General features: G+C 40.9%; 3 protein-coding genes across 12 annotated transcripts in view; 1 reads left to right on the top strand and 2 right to left on the bottom strand.

The window, feature by feature from the left end:
• WDR18 (WD repeat domain 18) overlaps positions 1–5,067 on the bottom strand; it is an 81,513-nt gene extending 76,446 nt beyond the window's left edge. For all 5 annotated transcript variants that reach the window (XR_014492678.1, XR_014492679.1, XM_083364059.1 and 2 more), the window contains exon 1: positions 4,752–5,067. Coding sequence is in view for 3 of the 5 variants with exons in the window: in XM_083364059.1 (XP_083220185.1) it covers positions 4,752–5,030 (279 nt within the window). In the remaining 2 variants the exon portion in view is untranslated. The remainder of the gene's footprint in view (positions 1–4,751) is intronic.
• A 433-nt stretch (positions 5,068–5,500) lies between these two features.
• FKBP8 (FKBP prolyl isomerase 8) overlaps positions 5,501–24,515 on the top strand; it is a 38,170-nt gene continuing 19,155 nt past the window's right edge. The window contains exon 1 of one of the 4 annotated variants that reach the window (XM_083364234.1): positions 5,501–5,513. The gene's annotated coding sequence lies outside the window, so the exon portion shown is untranslated. Of the gene's footprint in view, positions 5,514–16,822; positions 16,845–18,854; positions 18,942–21,665; positions 21,698–24,515 lie in introns of those variants that run through there. The other 3 variants (XM_083364235.1, XM_083364231.1, XM_083364233.1) reach the window with 3 other exon arrangements.
• Positions 6,676–16,564, bottom strand: KXD1 (KxDL motif containing 1). Of its 3 annotated transcripts, XR_014492771.1 has the most exons (6): positions 16,394–16,564; positions 14,274–14,388; positions 13,687–13,839; positions 13,369–13,415; positions 8,935–12,035; positions 6,676–8,860 (listed from the first exon to the last, which is right to left on the bottom strand). XR_014492771.1 is itself a non-coding variant. In XM_083365006.1 (5 exons), the coding sequence occupies exons 2-5, from the start codon at positions 14,366–14,368 to the stop codon at positions 11,809–11,811; spliced, it is 522 nt and encodes a 173-aa protein (XP_083221132.1). In that variant the 5' UTR covers positions 14,369–14,388; positions 16,394–16,564; the 3' UTR covers positions 6,676–11,808. The 3 variants fall into 3 exon arrangements, 2 of the variants coding, with proteins under 2 accessions (XP_083221132.1, XP_083221133.1); XM_083365006.1 differs by having other exon boundaries at positions 6,676–12,035; XM_083365007.1 differs by having other exon boundaries at positions 6,676–12,035; positions 16,520–16,534.

The raw sequence follows: 24,515 nt of genomic DNA, 5'->3' as shown, positions 1-24,515 counted from the left end.
TATAATGTTTTAAGTAATTGGACAATTTTGAATGCAAAATGTTTTAAAGATTGTTATATATCCTTCACTACTATTAAAAATTATGCTATGCTACTTCTGGAAAAAAACCACAGATTTAATCCCTTTTCTCATGCTAAATTGATGCCTTACGGCACAAATAGTCCAGATCTCAAAACTGATTTAAAAAATGACTTTATGGAAGTTACCAATTAATGTTACGAATTTTACATTAGCTCGGCTAGCAATTTTTCAACAAGGAGTTTTAATTTCTGCATTACAAGGTGTAGCAAATACCATTTGTCAGCTGCCACCTTGTGGGAGCATGTACAATTACATTAACTACCATCTCAATTTGGACCAGAGGACTTTTCAGCCTCAAAGACAAAGTACTAGATGGGATCATTAAATCCTATACGACCATAAAAGCCCAGTCTTTATAAATAGCTATTATCAATAAATCAATTTGACATGCAAATTTTAAAGTGAAAATGCAATACGGAGCAGACTCTCAATCTGCTCACACACCAAAGAAAACGTTTTAACCTCAATACCAAATGTCTCATTAGACCTTAGACCAGGGGTAGGCAAACTTGGCTCTTTTATGACTCCTGGACTTCCCGGCTGGCTCAGGAATTCTGGGAGTTGAAGTCCACGAGTCATAAAAGAGCCAAGGTTGCCTATCCCTGCCTTAGACTATAGCATATACAACCAAAAATAATTATTTCAGACCAGCTGGATCCCACTGCATTTTGTGCAGAAAAGGGATAAATAAGTTCACCAGAATAGCACTTCATTTAAACCAGGGGTAGGCAACCTTGGCTCTTTTATGACTTGTGGACTTCAACTCCCAGAATTCCTCAGCCAGTCTTCTCGAAATGTTCTGATAGTTCAGAAAATATATATGCAGTGGGAGTGGATAAAATGAGAAGAAAAAGGTTAAGAGATAATCCAAACAGAAACAAACAAAAAACAACAGATGCCCCCTTCTGAGAAGTGGAATCAGTTAGTAATTAACTATGAGGGAGTTTTAACTCACAAATAAAATAACCAAATTATAGTTCAAGCATTGTGTCAATTCAGGTGAAAGACACCTTTCGCAAAATCTTCGTCTTCCAGAATTATCAGCAGTGAACATGTTGGCGGAGGAATTCTTGGGAGTTTAATGTTTTGCAGAACATCCAGATTGGGACTGACATAACTCAGTCAGAAAGAGTTAACAGAACTCAATAAATGAGTTCTAGCAGCTGAACTATTTATATAAAGCGAAATTCTGTCTGTCAACAGAGGGATGAAGATGTTAGCATAGGCTCCCATGACTAGGAGTTTCAAAGTCTACAGGCAACATTTGGGTGGATGCTCTTAGTCTTACCAAGTATACCTCAGCAAGACAGACAACAAACGACCTCTTTTAAGCATCTTACAACCTGGAGAGAGGCCCATGGAACAATGCAGAATTTGAACAGGAACATAGCCATTACTGACTCTTCTACACCATAGACAACCAAATGCAGCCAGCCCTCAACTTACATTTCATTTAGTGACCATTCAAAGTGACAATGGCACTGGAAAAAAGTGAGTTATGACCATTTTTCACTCTTATGATGGTTGCAGTGTCCCGGAGTCATGTGATCACCTTTTGTGACCTCTGGCAAGCAAAGTCAACAGGAAAGCCAGATTTACTTAACAACGGTGTTACTAATTTAACAACTGCAGGGATTCACTTAACAAATGTGGCAAGAAGAGTCATAAAATGGGGCAAAGCTTGCTTAAAGAATTTCTCACTTAGCAACATAAATTTTGGGCTCAATTGTGGTCGTAAGCTGAGGACTACCTGTAAAAAGGTACTGCTACCTGGGAAGGTTACCTCATTTGAAAGTAATCAATTTTAGGTTTATGGTGAGCAGGACTGAAACAAGATGAGGCCAGAGCCAAACACTGGCAGTGGACAATAGTTTATCTGATACACCTTCTGCTCCCTGTTTGTTCCCTCCCTTACCATCATTCACTTAGTGACTGAAGTTTTAATGGCACCTGAAAACAACCAGTACTCGCACTTACAACCAAGTATTTATGACAGCTCCAATGTCCTGGGGTCATGTAACTGTGATTTGCAGCTTTCCCAGCCAACTTCCCACAAGCAGTCAGCAGGGGGAGCCGGATTTGCCAAAGAACTTACTACAAGATTCACTTAACAATTGCAGTGATTTGCTTAACAACTGTTGCAAAAAAAAAAAAAAGTTGCAAAACTGTGCATGACTCATTCAACCACTGCCTTGCTTAGCCACAGTAATTCTGGTCTCAATTGTTGTCATAGGTTGACAGCGACCTATACTCTTCCATTCATAAATTCAATGAATTATGACTAGATTAACCATGAGTTAAGATATTGTAAAGGGACGCGGTGGCTCAGTGGGTTAGGACACTGAGCTTGTCGATCAGAAGATCGGCAGTTTGGTGAGTCGAATCCTGAGTGCCGCGTAACAGAGTGAACGCCTGTTACTCGTCCCAGCTTCTGCCAACCTAGCAGTTCGAAAGCACGTAAAAATGCAAGTAGAAAAATGGAGACCACTACGGTGGGAAGGTAACAGCGTTCTGTGCGCCTTTGGCGTCTAGTCATGCTGGCCACATGACCACGGAGACGTCCTCAGACAAGCGCTGGCTCTTTGGCTTTGAAACGGAGATCAGCACCGCCCCCTAGAGTCGGAAACGACTAGCACGCATGTGTGGGGGAACCTTTACCTTTACCTAAGATATTGTATGGGTCTATTGAATGAACAACCTTATTCTAGAGTCAGATGGCTTTGAGATTGTGAATTAAATAAATCTCTTTTTCCCAAGGGCGAAAACCCCACACTGTGAAGTAGAGAGATAGCCTTTACAAGGCTCAATCAAAACCAGTCTGAGGGCAGGGCATGTGGTAACAGATTGTCCATCTCACTTGGAAGGAGAAAGGTTGCAATTCAATGTTTCTGCTTTGGAGATAAAAAATTCTAAAAACTGGTGAGCAGAAGTGTGAAAAACTCCTACTTTGGGCAGTTATTAACAGAGAATACAATGATTAGACAATAACTTACTAGGTAGATTAATGTCTAGAGTCTAATTGAAGTGTTTCTCATGAGGTCTACAAGTTTAGAACTTGTATAGAAACACAAGTTCTACATACATACACACAATACTGAGACTGAATTTTGAGAAATGTTCTCATGTCAGAAACAGGAATAGGTACACTGGAGACGCCTGAGGGAAATAATTATTGGAGTCTTATATGGACCATATTACAGCTAGTCCTCTACAATCATTCATTTATTGACTATTCAAAATTACAATGGCACCGAAAAAATGACTTATGACCATTTTTTACTTATGACCATTACAGCATCCCCATGATTACATGATCAAAATTCAAATACTTAGCAACTAGCATGTACAGTTGCAGTATCCCAGGATCATGCAATCACCTTTTGTGACCTTCTGACAAGCAAAGTCAAGGGGAAGCCAGATTCATTTAACAACCGTGGGACTAACTAAACAAATGTAGTGATTCATTTAAAAACTGTAGTAAGAAAAGTGATAAAATGAGGCAAAACTTATTTAACAACCGTCTTGCTTAGCAACAGAAATTATGGGCTCAATTGTAATTGTAAGTCGATGAATTAAGAAACTTGAATTGGAGGGGTGCCAGGAAAGGAAGTTCCTATTAAAAAAGCTTATGTCGATGATTTATTCTGAAAATATCTGCACAAGGGATGGAATTCCCAGAGGGAATATATAATTAAACAGTTATAACAAGATTTTTGTTTTTGAAGTTCTCTTCAGAACAAAGAGAACTCATAGAATGGTGGAACAACTTCCCAAAGTGATAGATAGAAGCCATGGACGTGCAGTGGTTACTTCTGAGGTCAGTAAACTGAGGACACAGTTTCTTGGGGGCAATATGCTGATTCTGCAAATGGCTTAGAGAGGGCTGTAAAACAGAGGTCCCCAATCTTTTGGGCACCAGGGACCAGTTCCGTGGAGAAAGGTTTTTCCACTGACCGGAGAGTGCATGGTTTTGTGTGCTATCTGTATCCCACAGATGGGGCTTTGCTTGCATGTGTGGACCGGTTGCTGGCATGCCAAGGACAGGTACTGGTCCACAGACCGGGGGTTGGGGACAGGTACTGTAAACCATTGTGAAGTGGTATATATAAGTCTAAGTGTGATTGCTAGATACTTTTATGGGGTATTTCTACACTGGGAGCTTTATGCATTTCAAGTTGAGGAACCAACTGGCAACTCTTAAAAAAGGTTACCGTGTAAGGCTTATACCTCAGCCATTTTGGTTCAAATCCATCCTCATCCTCCAAAACTGTTCACTAACTTTGGATATCTCTCCCTCTCTCTTTCTCTGTCTTTCTCTCACTCGATCCAACCTACTTCACGTTGGATCATGGAGAAAAACCTACGGATTATATTAGTATTCCTATTATATAAGGAAGTGACCATCATCTTGAACACACATGTATGTATATCATACGCACGTGCGTGCATCTCTCTCTCTATATATATTATCTACCTACCAATCTACTATCTATCTCTACACACACACAACTTAATGCGTGTAAATATATACACACAACTATAGTATCCGATATGCAGAAAGGGTTAGGGAGGGATAGGAGAGAAAAATCAAACTCTTCACGTAATAATGTCTGCCTCCGAAAGTCGCGCGGCTCCCCAGATGCTGCTCACTCCTCATCCTCCGCCTTTACCTTCCTCTGGAGCTCCCAGGCTCCCACGCAGGCCTTGCCGAGCTGCGCCCCGAGAAGGTGCTCCCCGCCTAGCAGCGTCAGCCCACGAGGGGCGCAGCAGCCCCCGCGGTAGCCGGCCACCGATGCCCCGGAGCCCACTTCCCACACCGAGCAGCAGCCGCTGCTACCCGACGAGTTCGAAGAGGAGCCGCCGCTCCCGGCTCCCAAAGAGGTCTCGCCCGCCGCCGCCACCAGGGCCACTTCCACGGGGCCCGCCAAGCCCCCGCCGGCGACCGCCATCTTGCCCGACCCCGCCGGACCGCGAACGACACACCCCCTCCTCCTCCGCCGCCTCCTCCTCAATCGTGCGCACGCGCAACAGGAAGACGCGCTCTCGAGGCGGCAAGTTGTTGACCATAGAGATGGAAATTCTAGACCAAACTTCCGCCCTTGAGACTTGTAGATCTACGTAGTTGGGAATAACGAATAACAAATTTGGGGTGTTATAAACTCTGGAAGGCTGGGAGGACAGAAATGGTAAAGCCATACAGCAAAATGTTTTCCTTTTCTGCTGTGTGGAGGTGCACGCAGTAGTGTAGGGAATCAGAACACTGCCAACGATGGTGCAATACAGTGTTTTTCAGTCTTGACCACTTTTAAGATGAGTGGATTTCAAGTCCAAAGCATTCCCCAGCTAGCACAGAGCGTGGCTTGATTGGCTGGGTCGGACCATATTGTGGCGGTGGGAGACACACGAACATGGAGGCCATCTTTCACGAGAGGGTGAGTGAGCCTTTTGCCTTCCCTTACAGAAGGCGGGCTGTGAGGTTAAAAAGAGGCGAAGCGAGAGGAAAGAAAGGTGGCTAGGGTGGAAACTTGCCCGACACTGAAATTTTGCTGTTTGAGTTCCTTGAGTAGTTCAAAGGCTGGGATGTCTACGAATATCGTTTTAGTCTTTATATTTAAACTGCAGAGGGAAAGAATAAGAATAAAGCCAATGTCTTGTGATTCGGGGGTATATTATTATTATTATTATTATTAGTATTAGTATTAGTATTATTATTAGTATTATTACTATTACTTATTAATTAATTAATTAATTAATGGGACTTATATCCCGCCCTATCTCCCGAGGGACTCAGGGCGGCTAACAACAAAAAATTAAAGGTCTCTGTACAGTAAATTAAAATTAAAAATTGAAATAAATAAAATTTATTATTAAATAAATTAAAAAATAAATTAAAAATAAATTATTATTGTATTGGTCAGGTGTAAAGGTAGACCTTCAAGTACGAGCTTTAATCAGATGTATTTATTAAATTGGGTTTAACTTAAAGGTGTATTAAAACTTCACTGACAGAGTTTTAACTTGAATTTGTTTCCAGTCAATACCCATATTAAACTCCAAATGTAAATTTTGCCACCTTGTTTGACAACTTCTTAAAAATAATTCAGTCTTTTACAAGCAACCAAATTTTGTTTTTGGGGGGCCAATTTCATTCCACATAGAAAGCTGACATTTCCACTCATTAAACTAAATGGGTATACCAGTGGTAAGTGTCCCAAAAGATTAATAAAATGCCTTCTTGTAATTGAAAGCCACACAGGGCATGGTAACATTAACAGTATTAACTTACCTCCAACAAAATCCTAGTTTTTTAGATACACTAAAAATTGAAGTGGTAGAGGACAGGAAGGCCTGGAGGAACGTTGTCCATAGGGTCGTGATGGGTCGGACACGACTTCGCAACTAACAACAACAAAAATTGAAGGGTTTTTTTCCAACTACAAAGGTAAACCTTGTAGGGTAGGCAAGGCGGGTTGTATGACGTGTGTGGGTGTGTGTACAGTGATTGACTACGTGTGAAAGGTAAATTTATTTTAAAAAATTGTTGGTGAATTGAAAATCTTTTTTTAATTTTTAGTGTAAAAGTATGACTCCAGATTTAAAAATGGAAAAAAATACTAATTACTTATCAACCACCGGTCCTGCTAATAAAAAGGCCAGAATATTAACAGACACAATGACAGAACATACGGAAATAATGACACCTGTTGATATTTCTGAATCTGATCTTGAGAACCTAAGCCAAACTACAAATGACTGGCCAGACTGCTGGACCTATGATCAAAAAAAAGATTTTTGCTTGAAAAATGAATGGCTCTGTGTTTGGAAAAAGAAACTTGGCTGTATGCTTTGTAGAAAAGTTGGAAATCTTGGAACTGAAGCGAAAATGGGAATGAAACTTTCCAAAGAATGGACCAACATTGAGATAACCTTTTCTGGCAAAGATAGAAAGCAACAGCTGAGCTCACTTCGAAAGAAAATTTTTGATCACAGAGAATCTGCTGCACATAAAGCGGCATTAAAAATAGTTACTGAAAGCGAAAAAATGATTCTTGAGAATGTTTTTTTAACATCATCTCATGAAAAGATTTTTCGAACTGCATATAAAGTAGCAAAGGAAAATCAATCATTCCATCATTTTGAAACTGAAATTGATCTGCAAGAATTGAACGGAGTTGAAATGGATTGTAATCTTCATTCTACAAATGCGTTTATTAACATTATTAATCATATAAGTGAAGAAATGAGGAAAACTGTGGTTAAAGAAATTGTTCAATCCAATAATAAAATTTCATTGATAATTGATGAGTCAACCACAATAAACAAGAAAACTACCCTGATAGTATATGTTCGATGCTGTATCGAAGGTGTTGGAATGAATTCACCAATAAATTTGTTTTTGGACTTGGTAGAACTTGAAAAAGTGACGGCAGAAGGAGTATTTGATTCTTTACTCCAATGTCTTCACTCTTGTGGGATGACAGAAGATTATTTAAAAAAAAATTTGGTTTCTCTGGCGTGCGACGGCGCTGCTGTGATGATAGGGTGTAAAAGTGGAGTGAAAAAATTGCTGTCAGAACGTTTTCCTTCTATTATATTTTGGCATTGTACTAATCACAGACTAGAATTATCAGTAGGTGATGCTGTCAAGGAAACGTCAGGAATAAATAGATTCAAATCATTTATTGAAAAACTTTACATCATATGCCATGCTTCGGCTAAGAATAGTAGAGAGTTGTATTTATGTGCAGAACTACTGGGGACTGAGCTGCTAAAAATTGGAAGAATTTTAAGTACCCAATGGGTGTCATCTAGTTTGCGTACAGTTTTGGCTGTGTGGAATAATTTTGAATCCCTTGTACATCATTTTGAAGAAGCAATGCATGATCCTATGAGAGATAAAAACGATAAATGCACTTATGATGGCTTGAAAAGAAAAATCACATCTACAGAATTTTTATTGGACCTAGGATTGATGTGTGACGCTCTCCAAGAATTATCAAAATTAAATTTGGACCTACAGGACCACAACATCGACCTGTACATGGCAAATAAGAAAATAAAAATACTGGTACAAGTTTTTGAAGAAAGAAGACAGAACTTTGGGCCCTATTATAAATGTGCTGTTGCTGCTGTATGTAATCTTTGCTTTTGTGGAGTTTTACTTCACAAAAAAGATTCAAGAGAGGATCCTCCCATTGACCCAAGTATATTTTATACAAAATTGAAAGAGTCAATCGAAAAAAGATTGCTTGATAGCAAAGACAATGAGTTGGCGCATTGGTCTCGCTTACTTGATCAAAAACATTGGCCTGAAGATGTTAATACTCAACTGACATTTGGAGAAGTGGAAATTAGAAACTTGTCAATCAGACTGCAACTAAATGAAAGAGAAATGATTCGTGGATTCCGTGAATACATTGTTGAAAAGACATATCCAGAAAAACTTTTGCATTTGATACGGACTCTAAATACCATTCCCATTTCTTCAAGTGAATGTGAACGTGGGTTTTCGCAGATGAATTTAATTGCCACCCCAACAAGACCTTCGCTGAAGACTAAGACAATTTCGGCACTTTTGTTCATCAAACTTGTCGGACCACCTCTGAGATTTTTTGATCCTTCAAAGTATGTTGATCTGTGGTTACTCAGAGAACAACATTCAGCCATAGATACTAACAGCCAGGAGAGAAGTCGAGAAGATTTGTCAGATGAGAACTGGACAAAACTTTGGAATTTACTATGAACATTTGCCTTAAATACAATAAATTAATGTTAAGAACTGAATATATGTATATGTATATGTGTGTATATATATATATATATATATATATATATATATATACACACACACACACACACACACACACACGTATACATATACACACATATATATACACAAGATGTGAGTTCTGGCTTTTTTTTTTACAAAAAAAGCACTGCAGGTAGTCCTCAACTTACAACCACAACTGAGCTCAGAATTTATGTTGCTAAGTGAGAAATTTGTTAAGTGAGCTTTGCCCCATTTTATGACTTTTCTTACCACATTTGTTAAGTGAATCACTGCAGTTGTTACATTAGTAACATGGTTGTTAACTGAATCTGGCTTCCCATTGACTTTGCTTGGCAGAAGTTTGCAAAAGGTGATCATATGATCCCGGGACACTGAAACCATCATAAATATAAACCAGTTGTCAAGCATCCAAATGTAAATCACGTGACCATGGGGATGCTGCAACGGTCATAAGTATGAAAAATGGTTATAAGTCACTTTTTTCAGTGCGGTTAACTTTGGTCACTAAATGAACTGTTGTAAGTCAAGGACTACCTGTATTTAAAAAAAAACCTCTCTTTTTCAGAGTTGTATCACTTGTATATGTGAAAACTGAAAAATCCTGTCTGTGAATCCAAATCAATATGTTTTACATTTATTTGTAGCTTTTTGTTTGAAATGTAGCTTTTCTAAAATACATGCAGAGGTCAAGCATTTTGTCTAATTATACTAAATAGACAACCTAAGCATTCACACTCAATAATATAAATAGAAGAGAATGTAAAAACATCTTTTGTTTATCAAGGGTACTGCTACAATTTTAACAATGTAGAATTAAATCATGTATCATTCTCTCTCATACACACATACACAATACTGTTTAGTGCAGATGTCCCCAACCTTTTGGGCACCAGGGACCAGTTCTGTGGAGAGGTTTTTCCACGGACCGGAGGGGGCGCAGTTTTGTGTGCTGCCTGCATCCCGCAGATGGGGCTTTGCTTGTTTGTGCTGCCTGGTTGCTGGCATGCTGCGGCCTGGTACTGGTCCACGGACCGGGGGTTGTGGACCCCTGCTTTAGTGTAACATTTCCTAGGGATGAATGATGGTAAGCTTTATCTTCCAGGCTGAAATGGATTAAGGTGGGCATCTAAACCAGCCAACTATGTTATCTGATAGAAATAAAAGGATTATATGGCAAGGTTCTCTGTCTGGTGCATTCTCTGTCAGCAACATGCACCAGTCTGGTAAGAGCACTGGTGTTATTAATTCCTTTTGTCTGGTTTTAAACGCAACAAATTCATTTTGCTTTACTGGCTGCTTACTGACTCCTCCTTCAACCATTTTATAACTTGCTATCAGAATATTTTGTTTATTGGGTGGTTTAAAAAAAATGCCAAAAACAACTCCACTTACTATCAAGCAGATGAGCTCTCAGGTAATTTGTTTATTGGTTATTATCTTATTAACCTCTGTAAACTTACAGCAGTACAAAAATATTTTTTCTTTGAATTAGAACGCATTTCACAAGATTACATTAGAGGAAAGAGGCCAGTGCACCCTATCCTCCAAGCAACACATCTAGTTTTGCTAAGTTCCAGCAAAAGGAACTATCAAAAACCAAACAAAAACATTCATTGGCATTACAGTAACTGAAAGTGTGGTAAGTAGGGGGGGGGTGAGATGTTTAAACACACAGGAAAATTACCGGAATATTAAATATGACATGTAACAGTGAGTGTGGCAAACTTAAGAAAATAGCACAAGGCAAGTGCAATGCAGCATATGGCCCTCATCTTTTTTTTTATAAGGTGCATCATTGGATGATAAGAGGTTGTACAAAGTCAGCTTTTGTTTTAGGGGGAGTTTTAGGAATGGGGAATACCGAACACTTCGACCGTTGTTGACTTATCAGATCCGCAACCAAAGATGAGCAATAGCTCAAGAGGATGGTGGTAGCAGCAATTACTAAGAGGCACGGTCCCCGAAAAATCTCACCAATGCCAGTCCCTGAAGTGAACAGAGATTGTAGCTTGCTTTAAACCCCATTCCCACCCCAACAAGCAGATTCTGATTCTGATCATTTGCATTCTGCATATAGAGGCCAATAGGAAGACTCAGCAATGGGGTCTTATGCCTAACAAAGAGAGAGGAAAACACAGGAATTTGTATTCCTGAAGGCATCCTTGCCTATTTTTAAGTCATAGAGTAAACTGTAGCTGGCTATTAGCATATCGTTTCCTATGGACTCCAAAGATTTTGGATGTGCCTGTTGGATCATTAATGGGGTCAGGAATTGCAAGATGTTCAGCTCAATCTACTGTTGTCTACACAAGGACTACAAAAGTTGGGCTGCAATGTCTTTACTGAGGAAGCCTTCCCTAACTAATCAGTCTGTCCAAGAGAAGGGAGTGGTTGGGTTGCAACAGCTTATCCACCACCGCTCCTTATGTGCTGCCTCGCCAACTGTGCACCGCCTAAACTAGTTATTTCTCAACCATGATATTTTAAAGATGTGTGGACTTCAACTCAGAATTTCCCAGCCAGTCATGCTGGCTGGATAAATTCTGGGAGTTGCAAGTCCACGCATCTTAAAGTTGTCAAGGTTATGAAAAACTGGCCTAGACTCAAGGTTAAGTATTATTTGGCATCAGACACAGATCAGCACCCTTTGGATCAGGGGTCTTCAAACTTGGCCCTTGTGGACTTCAACTCCCAGAATTTCTCAGCCAGGCATGCTGAGTAATAAAAGGGCCAAGTTTGAAGACCCCTGCTTTGGATGATGGTGCTTCATGCAAAAGGCCCATCACCCATGTTTAGCCCTCTCTTCCCAGACAGAAACAGTTAGCCAAGACAATACAGAGAACATAGATTAAAAAAAAATGTTTGCAGGTCTGTTAGCAGGTGGGCGGTGAGTGAGAAGAAAGTCCACCTTTGCTTCTCTATAGTTTCCATGGAGACTAGTCTGTCTCATTGTCCTCATCTGTCATGCTCTGCCCATTCACAGCCACTGTGTCGTAAGGGCCCTGAGACAGGTCTTCAAAGTCATGACTGGTGGCAGGAGAGATGATGTCTGGACTGGTATCACAGGACTCAGTGGTTTGCTCTGAGGTAGCAATGGTCGTGGCGTTACTTTTGGGGACGGGATCAAAGTCATCATCTTCAAGGATGGGAGATTCGTGTACATCTGGAAAGGAGAAGAAAGGTTTTGTTACAGAATTATCAGGGAGGCAGGAAAAGCATTGGATGTACTGAGTTTGATCAGCCTTTGGTACAGACCTGCCAGCAGAATGAAGCTGTTTGCTGGCCCTTAAATCTCAGCCCCCATTTTACTTATGTCCTGGCTTACTTAACGGGACAGCTGTTAAAAGGTATTAAGAAAATGAATATAAAGCAGTCCACCACATAGAAATTATAACTGGATTGTTATATTTAATGTTCATTAAAAACAGACAATATTAACTGCAGCACTGAAACAAAAGGTCCAAAAACTTAAAAGACTTGGAAAAATGAACAGTATCTTTGACTGGTAATTAAAAAAAAAGAAAGACGGTATATTTCTCTGGGTGAACAAATGAGATACAGGTAGTCTTCAATTTATGTGATGGTTTAACAATTGTTCAAAATTATGATGGCTTCAGAAAGAGTGCTTTAAAATCTTCTGGCCTCCATAAAATGTCACACACAAACAAGGTCACATGACCACCTTTAGGTGCTCCCCAAACAGCTGGCTTTTATGAACAGATGTAGTGTCCCATGGTTTTTGATATTTTTTTTACCAGTTTCAGGAAGAATGGATTGGCTTGACCACATGATTAGCTTAATGATCACCATCAGAACAGTAAAACAAATTGGACGTGATCAAGTGGGTGCCTTCACTTATGACCATAACTTACAATCAAAATTCTGGTCCCAATTATGGTTGTAAGTCAAGGCCCACCTGTACTATCAAACCTTATTGTACTTAGTTCCTCTACTTAATCCTTATAAAAAAGCGGTGGATTCCTTAAACCAAGCACCCAGCTGGATGTGATGATCTCCAAGCTTCCTCTCTGAGCATTTTGTATGAGCCAGTTATGAAATTATTGGGCCATCAGCCTACACTTAACTTGTTTCTTAGTCAGTATAGATACAAATGCTTTGCTGAAATAAAGATGTATCTACAGCATTCCTGTAATCTATCAAGCAAGTATACATTAAATACATTCGTATGTCTAATAATCAACTGCAAGAAAACTTTGCTTATATTACACAGTATTGAACTTTCTTGTAGCTTGTTTTTTTACGTAAAATTTCTTTTAATCAGGCCATCGTGCCTTGGTTCACACCTCAAGCCATAACAAGCAGTTTGTCCATCAGATTAAGCCAAAAACAAATAAGCCCCATTAAGGTTTAGGGTTAAGCAAGGATGACATCATGTTGTCTCAAATACCGTTAAATGGCATTAAGGTATACAGTATTGTCCATTATTCAACAATATCATCATTGGAAAAATGTGCATTGAAGATAAGCCTACTTACTGCTGAATGCTTCTGGATACTGTTTTGCTAGCTTTCCTTTCAGAGTTCTGCAAGAAGAAGAAAAAAAACTAACTACACCACAGTTGTTGCAATGGGAGGGAAAACACTCAACTGTCACTTAATAGTACAAGGAAAAGAAAACAGTATGCAAGCTTCTTTCAGAAGAGTTATGTTGCAACTCCCCTTCAATCTGTAGGGACTTCCCCAAGATCCTCTGCTCTGAAGAAAACTCAGAAATTGTTGATGAAAATTTCAGAGCCGCTAAGGAGCTAATGGGGCAAGAAAAAGGCTGGATGACCAAAGAGGTGGTATATGTACCTGATCCTCCGAAAAATACTATCCAAATCTTTCTTCATCTCCACCAATGTCCGAGTGTGGTGAAGGAAGCGTTCGTTCATCTGCTGCATTCGGACCCCCGATAGGTTGTTAAAGTTGAGTAACATCTCATTGGTTTTCTCAAATCGGTCAAGCCTGAAAAGGAAGGCAAGAGGTTGAGTTAGACTGGCACAAATAAGTCTGTGAACATAATCAAGGATCTTCTAACAAAACCACTACAGGTATCCTTGAAACCATTTGAAGTTACAACAGCATTCTACTAAAGGACCTATGAGCCATGCCCTGAATTAGGGGTCTTCAAACTTGGCCCTTTTATGACTTGTGGACTTCAACTCCCAGAATTCCTCAGCCAGGGATGCCTGGCTGAGGAATTCTGGGAGCTGACGTCCACAAGTCATAAAAGGGCCAAGTTTGAAGACCCCTGCTCTAGATTAAAACAGCAAGAGAAAAGAATAAGTGATGCAAGAAGTAAATGATCAGCTGGCAAAAGGAGAGAGATTAATGAGAGAGAGGAAAGTTTGTTAGGGTCAAAGAGATACAACACTGTGAAAAAAATGTATACCACTCACATGTTCTTCTGAGCCAAGATGATGGCGTTTACGTCTTCTGAGTTCACCATGCTGAGAACACGGCTGCAGAAGACGCCCGAGGCAGTAGGTTCCATCTTAAAACGGACACTGTAATCTGCCAAACACCAGGGTGAGAAGACAGATACATGATCAGCAAGAAAACTTCCTCTAGGTTTAGCGAGGTGATATAACTTCTCATGATTTGAGGGGAAAAAAACTTTACATTATCTATAAGAAAGAAGGAAAGCATCCTCAAAGAAAATAATACCAGCTAGGAACATAAATTATACAGTGCTGCAAAAAGGGAAGGAGAAAAGGCTTTGCCCAGATACCGACTTAATCACCAATCCTTCAAAAACTCACATTTTTTTCCATGCCATAAATACATTTATTACGGTTGGACCTTATGGGGAAAATATTAGTGGGAAAGATATGCATCCTTGTCCCTCACCCTTTGCCTTCATGGGTGAGAAAAGCAAACACTGCTGTCTAGACTGGCCCACCATACCCACATGAGATTCTGCTCCTGTAGCCAATAGGAAGATCATTTTCCACAACAAGTTAGAACATCTGATCCTTGAAATATTTTCTGTCTCCCCAAGCAGTCCTTTTTAAGACTGTTCCTCTGCTCATTACAAGAAATACCCCACCCTATTAAAGTACCCACAATATATGACTGTCCAAGCCTTTATTTCAATATCTCAATGAAAGGGAGGCCAGATCCAGGTAACTGGCTGCACTTTTCAACTCCCCATTCACAAGATTTTCCTAAGATTCACTTGGCATCCTGCTTTTTACAACTTATAGTTTATTTACTTGTTTATTCATTTATTTATTTATTCAATTTCTCTAGCCACCCAACTCGAACAACTCGACTTTGGGTGGTTTACAATTCTAAATTGTTTGCCTGGCCTGTGTTTTGGAATAAGGGAAAAATCTTGACATTCTCAGAATCTCAGTACTCAAAAGGAATCAGTTTAAATTTTGACCTCAGGGATGCTGCAGCCTTTGTAAGTGTGAAGATCAGTCATAAGTGACTTTTTTCAGTGCCATTGTAACTTTGAATGGTTGCTAAATGAATGGTTGTAAGTCAAGAAGTATCTGTACTTATTCTGGGTCTTAACATATCCCATGAAGGCCAGCCCACCTTCTGACTGGGTCCTGGTACCATTGCCAAATTAGTATCGATAGTCATAGGTGCCTTGGGTGCAATTCCAAAACAACTGGAGTATCACTTGATCATCATTGGCACTGACAAATTCCCCATCAGTCAATTGCAAAAGGCAGCTTTACTCAGAACAGTTTACATCCTGCGACGACATTTGTACACCATCAAACATCCACATTTACCTATCTCAGTTCCTTGGGAAGTACTCGACAAGCAGACCAAAATGTCAAATCCAGTCTGAATATCTAGCTCTCTGTTTGACCAACCATAATTTACCGGTATGAAATGCCATCCAACTCTCAGAAACTCTGAGTGATTTTAATTAATCTTTTTTTTCCAGGGGCCTTTGCAATATTCAATCAAAATCTGCCTTCTTGCAACACATGATTCTGACTACACTCTGCACTTCAGAGAGTTGATGATGGGTGGACTTCAACTCCCAGAGTTCCCCAACCAGCATGGAGTTGAAGTCCACTTATTAACAACTTGCTGAGATTCAGAAACGCTGCCCTAGCTAGAGCAATGGAAACCGGACCTCCCAGCTGTAATACAGCTCCACCAGTAGGTACCCCCTCCAGCCAGCGCTTGTGCGGAGAGTGGGAAGCATAATCCAATTTGCATTCCATAATCTCGGGATGATGGGAATTGTAGTTTGCTTTATCCAAGTATTTCCACTTGGAGGTAGTTGCTCTCCTGAGTGAGAAGCGAACCTTTAAGCCAGGGGTCTTCAAACTTGGCCCTTTTATGACTTGTGGACTTCAACTCCCAGAATTCCTCAGCCAGCAAAGCTGGCTGAGGAATTCTGGGAGTTGAAGTCCACAAGTCATAAAAGGGCCAAGTTTGAAGACCCCTGCTTTAAGCGGCTCCGCCCTCTTCCCGCCAGAGCCCTCCTCTCCCCACGGGCAGGTATCCTCTCCCCGGGAGCAGGTACGACCACGCCTATGGTCCCTACCTGAAGTAGAGTGAACCAGCCAACGGATCACATGTCGGACGCTAAAGGGGGTCCGCGGACGGGAGCAAAGACCGGGAGCGAGCGAGGAGGGAGAGACCGAAAAAGTTTCCCTCTCTTTAAACCCACCACCGAACGTCAACTCTCGCCATTCACCCAGAGCAGCACGCTCACTTCCGGATTGGGCTGGGTCACGTGACGCGCGACCTCTCTGGCGTTTTGCGTACCATCGACGGAGAGCGGGTTTCGCTGGAAACGGAGGAGCCAGTTCACAGCCCCTCCGCCGGCCCCGCCCTTCCTCTCTTGTCATTGGACAAGACGTTGCCAGCGGGGACCCGCCCCCCAAACGCCCAGCTGGCTGAATTCTGAAAGGGGCGATTGAAGGCCGGGAGGGCCCTTTAAAAGTGGCGGCGGGTGAAGAGTACCTCTGGGAATGGGCAGAGTGTATTTCAAGGTAGGCACAACTGGGTATCGGGGATTCTTCCTCCCGATTTCCCCCCCCCTTCGTCGAACATGATCTTTCTACGCATGTGCAGAATGCACTCTGTGCAATACATTACAGACGCCAAGATTTGGGGAATTACGGCACGCAGAATGCATTTCTCATGAAGCCATGCAGAAAAGGGGTCCTTGGTCTGTGCAGGGTTTCTTGGAAAGCTCGGGGTGGGGGGGGGGTGCAGCAAGGTGGCAGGAAAACACTATTTTTTTCGCTGCAGAGGGCAATGCAAGCCACAAGGTGTTTTTCCCAGGCATCCAGAAAAGGATCTGTTATCTTACCAGATAGCAGAACCAGACGTGTAAAATTAGAAATATGCACAGTGCATGCTTTGTATGTAGTAAACATAACTACTTTGCAGGGTTTCTGGGCATGTACAGAACGTAGGCTTTCTTCTCAGGCAGCAAGATGGCTGTGTGTCTCCTGGAGATCTTTGAAATGTATTCCACCAACAGTTGGAGCTGCAGGCAGCATGACTGTGTTTACTTAATCCAAGGCTTATTTTGCAAATAATAAAAGTACTCTGTGGAAGATCTGGTAGATCTGCATGCAAGGATGTCCAGGAGATTTTCTATTGGGAATCTTCTATCATGCATTATATATAGTCAGCTGTGGTTTGGTTAACCAATAAAGGAGAAGATTTGAAATGAGGGGTCCTTGGTACTCTCTGATCTTGGTTGGTTTCTTGCAGACATTTCATTACCCAAACTAGATACCGGTAGCATCATCAGGTTTGCAGGATCCAGTCTGGTTGGGTTACCAGGACCAGAGGTTTTGTCTTTCGAGCTTTGAGCTTTCAGAGGTTCCCTGAAGATGGACTCATTCATTATCATCAGATTTGGTTAACAGGATGCTAAGCCATATCTACAATCAAAACTGCATTGTGACCGATGTGTCACATGCACAGATGTGTAAATCCGGCTGCTATGTCACTACTTATCTATTACCTCTGGTTTTCAACAAACTCTACTTTTACTATCTCCTTTAAAAAAATAGCCTTTTACTGATGATGCCTAGTTCTGGAATGTTCTCCCTAAAGACATTTGCCTGGTGACTAACTCATTGCCTTTGCAGTGAGAACACTGTTTATTTTCCTGAATTTTTCAAATGCAATGTTTGTTCCACTGATTATATTATGCCACTATTAAAATTCTTAGCTTTGGGGAAGAGTGTGTGTGTGCATGCACGTGTGCACTTTCATTTTAACTATTATTTTCGCAACCTTTACCTAGGAATATCACTGAAGTATATCCTAGAAATATCATTGAAATATAAAAATGCTTACAATAAATATAGTGAGATTCAGAGTTCCGCTTTTCTATTATGGCAGCAATTACTAGTTTTGTAACATTTCCCACATGAGAGTAAAGTTACTATTTCACAGTATTTGATTATTCCCAAATACTTGTTTTAGGCTAGGCTGAATTCATTTTTTTCCATAGTTCATGCATGTATTTTTAAGTTTACACAGAATAGTCATAGAGTTGGACTCTGTGAACAGTTAATGCTTAACTTTGTGCTCACTAATCCTGAGTGTGCATTCTGTCTGGAAGGCTGGCTAGGTGCTAAAATATTTCATTTCAAGAACAGAACAAAATTTTGTCAATTATAATCCCCTGCCTAAGGCATGAAAACAATCTCCCCTCTCTTCAACTAGTTATCCTTTGAAAGTACCATAAGATATCTCTGGGAAGACTGGATTGTGGGCCACTGGTAGTAATTTAAAATAAAGATTGGGTTGCTGGAGATATTTAGAGTCTAATGTGATTTATCATTTTTTTACATTGTGTATGAGATTTCCCCCATTGTTTTGAAAGTTAATCATTAAAGGCATCTTTGGTTTAGTGTATAAAAACAATTCAATACCAAGAATATTTTTCAATACCAAGATTTTTTTGACCCACAAGACTGGTTTCCTTTCTCTTTTGTTTTCCCAACATGGAATCCGTCTGCCTTCCCTATCTGTCCAGATTTGGCTAGAATTTATGATGCTGCCTTCACAACAGCCCTGTAAGGGAGGAGGATAGGACCATTCCATCAGATTCAGCAGGAGAGGTATTTTAGGGATCTTGTCTAGTAAGAAATATCATTTGATGAAGCCCAAAAAGAGAGCCATTTTCTGCTGTGGCACCCATCCTTTGGAACATCATTCCCTCAGAACTGAGATTGGTTCCTATCCTTTTGGGCTTTAAGAAGGGTCAGAAAACATGGCTGTCCCGTGGCACTAGGGGTCTGGAGATAGTGGTCAGAAATGATTAGATTAAATGGGATCTGTTCCTTGTATTTTCCTGCTAAATGTGCTTATGTTTTGTGTTTATAGTGGTTTTAATAGTTATGTGTTCTTTTTATTTATATTTGTATTCTCACTATTGTTTTTAATTACTGTGAGCTTCTCAGAGCCACATTTCACTATTAATAACAGAATTGGAAGGAACCTTGTAGGTTTTCTATCTAGTCTATCCCCCTGGCCAAGCAGGAGATCTTATACCAGAGGTCCCCAATCCTCTGGGCACCAGGGACTGGATCCGTAGAGAGAGGTTTTTCCATGGATCGGAGAATGTGTGGTTTTGTGTGCTGCCTGCATCCCGCGGATGGGGCTTTGCTTGTTTGTGTGGACCGGTTGCTGGCATGCCGCGGCTCGGTACCGGTCCACAGACCAGGGGTTGGGGACCCCTGCCTTATACCCTTCCAGACTGGCTATCCAGTCCTTCTTAAAAGCCTCCAGTGATGGAGCACCTACAACTTCTGAAGGCGAGCTGTTTGTTGATTATTTTCACTGTCAGGAAATTTCTTCCTAGTTCTAGGTTAGATCTCTTTTACACCTAGGTTAGATCTCTTTTACAACTCCACCTCCTCTTCTATGGGGTCTGGTTTTTGTTAACAGTTTATATCCTTCTGTCAGTGGGTTCCAGTCATGGGTCTCACCCCACCATGTTTCAGTAATACCAATTATATCTACCTTCATGTATTACTAGTTCTAGTTCACCCTGTTTGTTCCCCCAAACATTGTACATTTGTATATAGGCATTTGAGAGCTTTATGTCTGACTCTGGGCATGCTTCCCATGTCTCCTATTTGGTGTTTGAGTTTGTCTTCCTTCCCATCCCTTCTTGCCTCATTATTTCATTTGTTTTCTAGGGGGTTTTGCTTGTAATTAGGTCCTAGAGATCCTAAAATTGGGTCATCCTCCCCTTTCAATTTTAGTTTGAAGCCCTCCTAATAAGTTACGCCAGGCATTTTCTGAAAACATTCCTCCCAGTTTTTGTGAGGTGCAGCCTGTCCCTTGCCAAAAGTCCCTTATGGAGGTAGTGCAAACCATGGTCCAGGAATCCAAAGTTCTTTTGACAACATGGTTCACTTCTAGAATCCTCTGTTCTTTTACTGGGTGTGGACCTTTCACTGGCAGTACAGATGAAAAAAAACTACTTGTGCACCTAATCCTTGACTTTCTTGCCTAGCTGTTCGTAATCACTCGATATTGTTTTCAGGTCCATTTTGGTGTCGTTCGTCCCTACGTGTAGTAGTAGAAAAGGGTAGTAATCTGTGAGTTTAATTATTTTGGTTAGGTTCTCGGCCACATCTTTGATTCTTGCTCCAATCTCTCCTTGATTAGTTTCCATCCATTGCTTCTTATCCTGCCTTCAGGTGCTTTGGAAAATAGGTTGTCTCCCCTGTTCTTTGTGGCAGCCCCTCAAATATTGGAACACTGCTATCATGTCACTCCTGGTCCTTCTTTTCACTAGTCTAGCCATACCCAGTTCCTGAAACCGTTCTCCGTGTGGTTTAGCCTCCACAGGTGGCTATGCAAATTGAATAAATTATACATGCCTACAGTTCATGTAAGGGACGCGGTGGCTCAGTGGGTTAGGACGCTGAGCCTGTCGATCAGAAGGTCGGCAGTTTGGCGGGTCGAATCCCAAGTGCCGCGTAACAGAGTGAGCGCCTGTTACTTATCCCAGCTTCTGCCAACCTAGCAGTTCGAAAGCACGTAAAAATGCAAGTAGAAAAATAGAGACCACTGCGGTGGGAAGGTAACAGCGTTCCGTGCGCCTTTGGCGTCCAGTCATGCCGGCCACATGACCACGGAGACGTCCTCAGACAAGCGCTGGCTCTTCGGCTTTGAAATGGAGATGAGGACCGGCCCCTAGAGTCGGAAACGACTAGCACGCATGTGCGGGGGAACCTTTACCTTTACCTAGTTCATGTTGTTTTCAAAAGCCCTAAAGCTGCAACCGAAAAAGGAATCCATGCCTACCCTTTGTTGTCCTTTTTCCCCTTCCATTTGCTAAAACTCTTAAAATTGTAAGTTGAGTGGCTGCGACTGATTTTAAAATAGTTCAGTGTTTCTTCCTTCCTACTTTTCCAGGGAATGTAATCATAGTGGCTTCTGAAGTGATGACGATAAACACCCTCGTAAAGGAAACAAAAACGCATTTAGATCCGAAACAACACAGAATATCTTACAGACCCCAGCTGAATAATACAAAAAACAAAGGTGAAAATAAAGTATTTAATCCAGAGCTTAGATGTAGCTGCAATTTAACTAATTTCCCCACTTCTTTTCGTGCTTTGATCTGACCAAGGTAGGATTCTGATAAAATAATGAACTTTTCCCTAGAATTTCCTAGTTTTACTCTGTGCATGTTCCTGTCCCTTTAATAGGCGTAGGTGGCATTAGGAATGGGAGGCTGTGACTTTCAGTCTTTTGAGTAACAGCTGGAAAGGCCAATAGCATTGATTTCCTGTGAGCGCTGGAGGCACTCTGGGGAACTGAGGGGGCGGGACTGAAACTGGATAATTCCTGAGTCCAGGTGAGTGTATTGAAAGGGGGGAGGGAGGGAGAGAGAGAGAAAAAAATGCTATAAGAACATCGGAATTAATGCAGAGCTTGGGTGGAGGTGCTAAGTGGAACACGTAGCTACTTAGATTTTACAAAATGTGAGGATCTGTCCTCTTTTCCTTCCCCTCCCTCCCACTTTTAAACTTTCAGGTCATTTCAGGGTGGGGGCTAAGGCTGATTTTCTTACGTTGAAACCATCTTTAACCATCCTTCTATGCATTTTGGAGACAGGCAGAGAAGGGGGAAAAGTAACTTTTTCCTTCCTTTGGGTTATCAGGTTAAAATCTGACCCCAAGGGATGGGCCAGGAAAGTGTGTGTGTGGGGGGGTGTTGTTATTTTAAAGCCACCCCATGTTGCTTCTCCTCTGCTTTGCCCCCCCCCCCCCGAAGCTTTTTAAAAAGTTGGTACTGATGTTCCTTCTTTCTTGTTTTCTTTGGCTGAAGAGCTTGCCTTTTCTCCCTCCCCCATTACATCGATTGTTACGACAAGTGTTGTGGTGTGGCTGGTGTGAGTGGACAAAAGTCAGGTTGGTGAGTAGCTGGTCACTGCAAAGCTCAGTTTCCCCATGCTGAATATGGTAAGAGATTCTTAGTGGTTTTGGCAGAACAAAAAACAAACAAAAAAACCCCCAGCCTGATAGCATCTTTTCTGACTCACAAATTTTATTAAAAGGCACTGTGTGTCATGAGCTGCAGCTCACTTCTTCAGACATAGGTCATGAAAGCCAATATTTTTAATAAAAGGCGCTACACGGACAAGGTGCTAGTAGACTTCTGGTTTTTTGTCCCTAACATGGTTGTCGTAGAGCACTGGTTGTTTTTTTTTTTTTTTGGCTGCAGCAGTTTTAATACAGTTGCCCTCGACTTAACAACCACAATTGAGACCAACATTTCTGTTGCTAAGCAAGGCAGATGTCAAGTGAGTTTTGCCCTACTTTACTGCTTTTCTTGGCACAGTTGTTAAGGAAACCCCTGTAGTTGTTAAGATAGTAACGCAGTTGTTAAGTGGATCAATCTTTCCACTAACTTTGCTTGTCAGAAGGTCGCAAAAGGTGATGATATGGCTACAAGTGGGAAAAACAGTCATAAGTCATTTTTCCCCCCAGTGCTGCTGTAACTTTGAACGGTCACGAAACAAGTGGTTGTAAGTAGAGAACTACCTGCGTTAGTATTACAGATTTTGATTTCAATAAGACTTCAGTGCTGAATTTGTGCCCCTTTCAGATTATTTTGCTGCTGTGTGACCTCCGACATGAGCCTACTTCCTATATGGGGATTTAATGTTAACTCATGCAACCTAGTTTGTAGATTTTTGCAACTTTTTCCTAAGACTTGAGGAGGCTTGGATTTATGAGCATTTATTTCTGAGTCCACCTGCATCTGGACCTAGCTCTTAACCCATTGTGGGCTTTGTGTAATCAATAAGTATGGTAGTAGAGGACAATAAAAAATAGGATCATATTAAATGATGAGATAAACTGTAACAGAGCCAGTGAGAGTATGAAAAGTGCTAATTTATACAAGGAGAGTTAGTGAAATTGGTCTCTCTGTTTAAAAATTTACAACTATGGTCCCAGAAGTGCAGAGACTGCAAATGGTAATTCTTAAGGTGAAATGTCTATGGAGATTCCCAATTATTCAGATCATGGTTGACCCAAAGGTGCTTTTCCAAAAGGCAACTGGACTTTCCTGGGTTTTTTTTCTCTTTGAAAACATTTTGCTTCTTATCCAAGAAGCTTCTTCAGTTCTAACTTAGTGTGAAAGAAGGGGAGAATTATTATATAGATGGGGGAGTGATCTTATTCACTATTTTTAATACTTCTGTGATGATTAACTTTACATGCAATGGATTTCATAGTCAAGAGCCGGTAGGAATAAGTCTGGCTGTTGTCTAAACAATTTATCTGCATTTTATCCGCTATCCTTCCTCACCCTTGACCACAATGAGGAACTAAGTTCCAACACGTATGGAGACCAACAAGATAGGGAAAGGAGAAGGAACACATTGATTAGATGAGGCCATTTTGTGAGTTTCTCCATAGGAGAAAGTTTGATTTAACTGAATGATTTTCGACTGTCGTTTGGTGGAGATGCCTTCTATGCAACTTTTTTTTAATGTGACAGTTTCCACTGCTTTTTTTGGCCCACAAAGAGTCCTTCAAATCAGGTGACATTCTTCTGCCTTGCAAAAGTATTTCGCAAGTTGCTAGTCCACATGATACCACAGCTAAATCATGTGCTGGATTAAAATGCTTGTCCTTTCCTGGAAAATTATAACCAAAAATGAAAGGCAGCTTACTGTTTTTCTCTCCTTTGCTTAGAAAGAAAATGTGGGACCTGTCTGGCAGGTTTTATTCTGTTCTTGAGTAATTAGCTCTGTTGCTTCTTATATTAATGTTTCTGACAACTTGCTGATCTGGGATGAGCCAGTAATAGTTGTATAAATAAAACCAAGCATTAGATGTTAAAGATGTTCCATAAAACCAATAAGTCTATAATGTTTGCCTATTTGTCCTTATTGTGTATTTGGGGTTTAAACAGGGTGGCTTTATAGAGCTATAATATATGCCAAGTAGTCCCTGCCCCTTTTCTGTCACTTGTCATTTGGAATTTAGAAACCTTAAATGGTCAAAAACAAAGTGTTTTGTGGCTATTGATACATCTCTCCTTTGTTCTTTAAGCCACCCCACATAGTTACTGTACCATGACTGAGTCTTGTAACAGGGAGTTCCATAAGCTTAATGACATGTTGTGGAAAACACTTCCTGTTGTTTGCAACCGGAATCCTG

This window comes from Vipera ursinii, assembly GCF_947247035.1.
Source record: "Vipera ursinii genome assembly, chromosome: 1".
In the NCBI taxonomy this organism is placed as follows: Eukaryota; Metazoa; Chordata; class Lepidosauria; order Squamata; family Viperidae; genus Vipera; species Vipera ursinii.
Note: the sequence above shows the minus strand (reverse complement) of the source record. Positions and strands in the feature narration are given on the sequence as shown.

Coding starts and splice junctions, on each gene's coding strand:
- KXD1 (XM_083365006.1), bottom strand. CDS start 14,368: ATGGAACCTACTGCCTCGGGCGTCTTCTGCAGCCGTGTTCTCAGCATG. Junction 13,416..13,686: donor AGTATTTTTCGGAGGATCAG/GTACATATACCA, acceptor TTCTTCTTGCAG/AACTCTGAAAGGAAAGCTAG. Junction 12,036..13,368: donor GTATCCAGAAGCATTCAGCA/GTAAGTAGGCTT, acceptor TCTCCTTTCCAG/ATGTACACGAATCTCCCATC.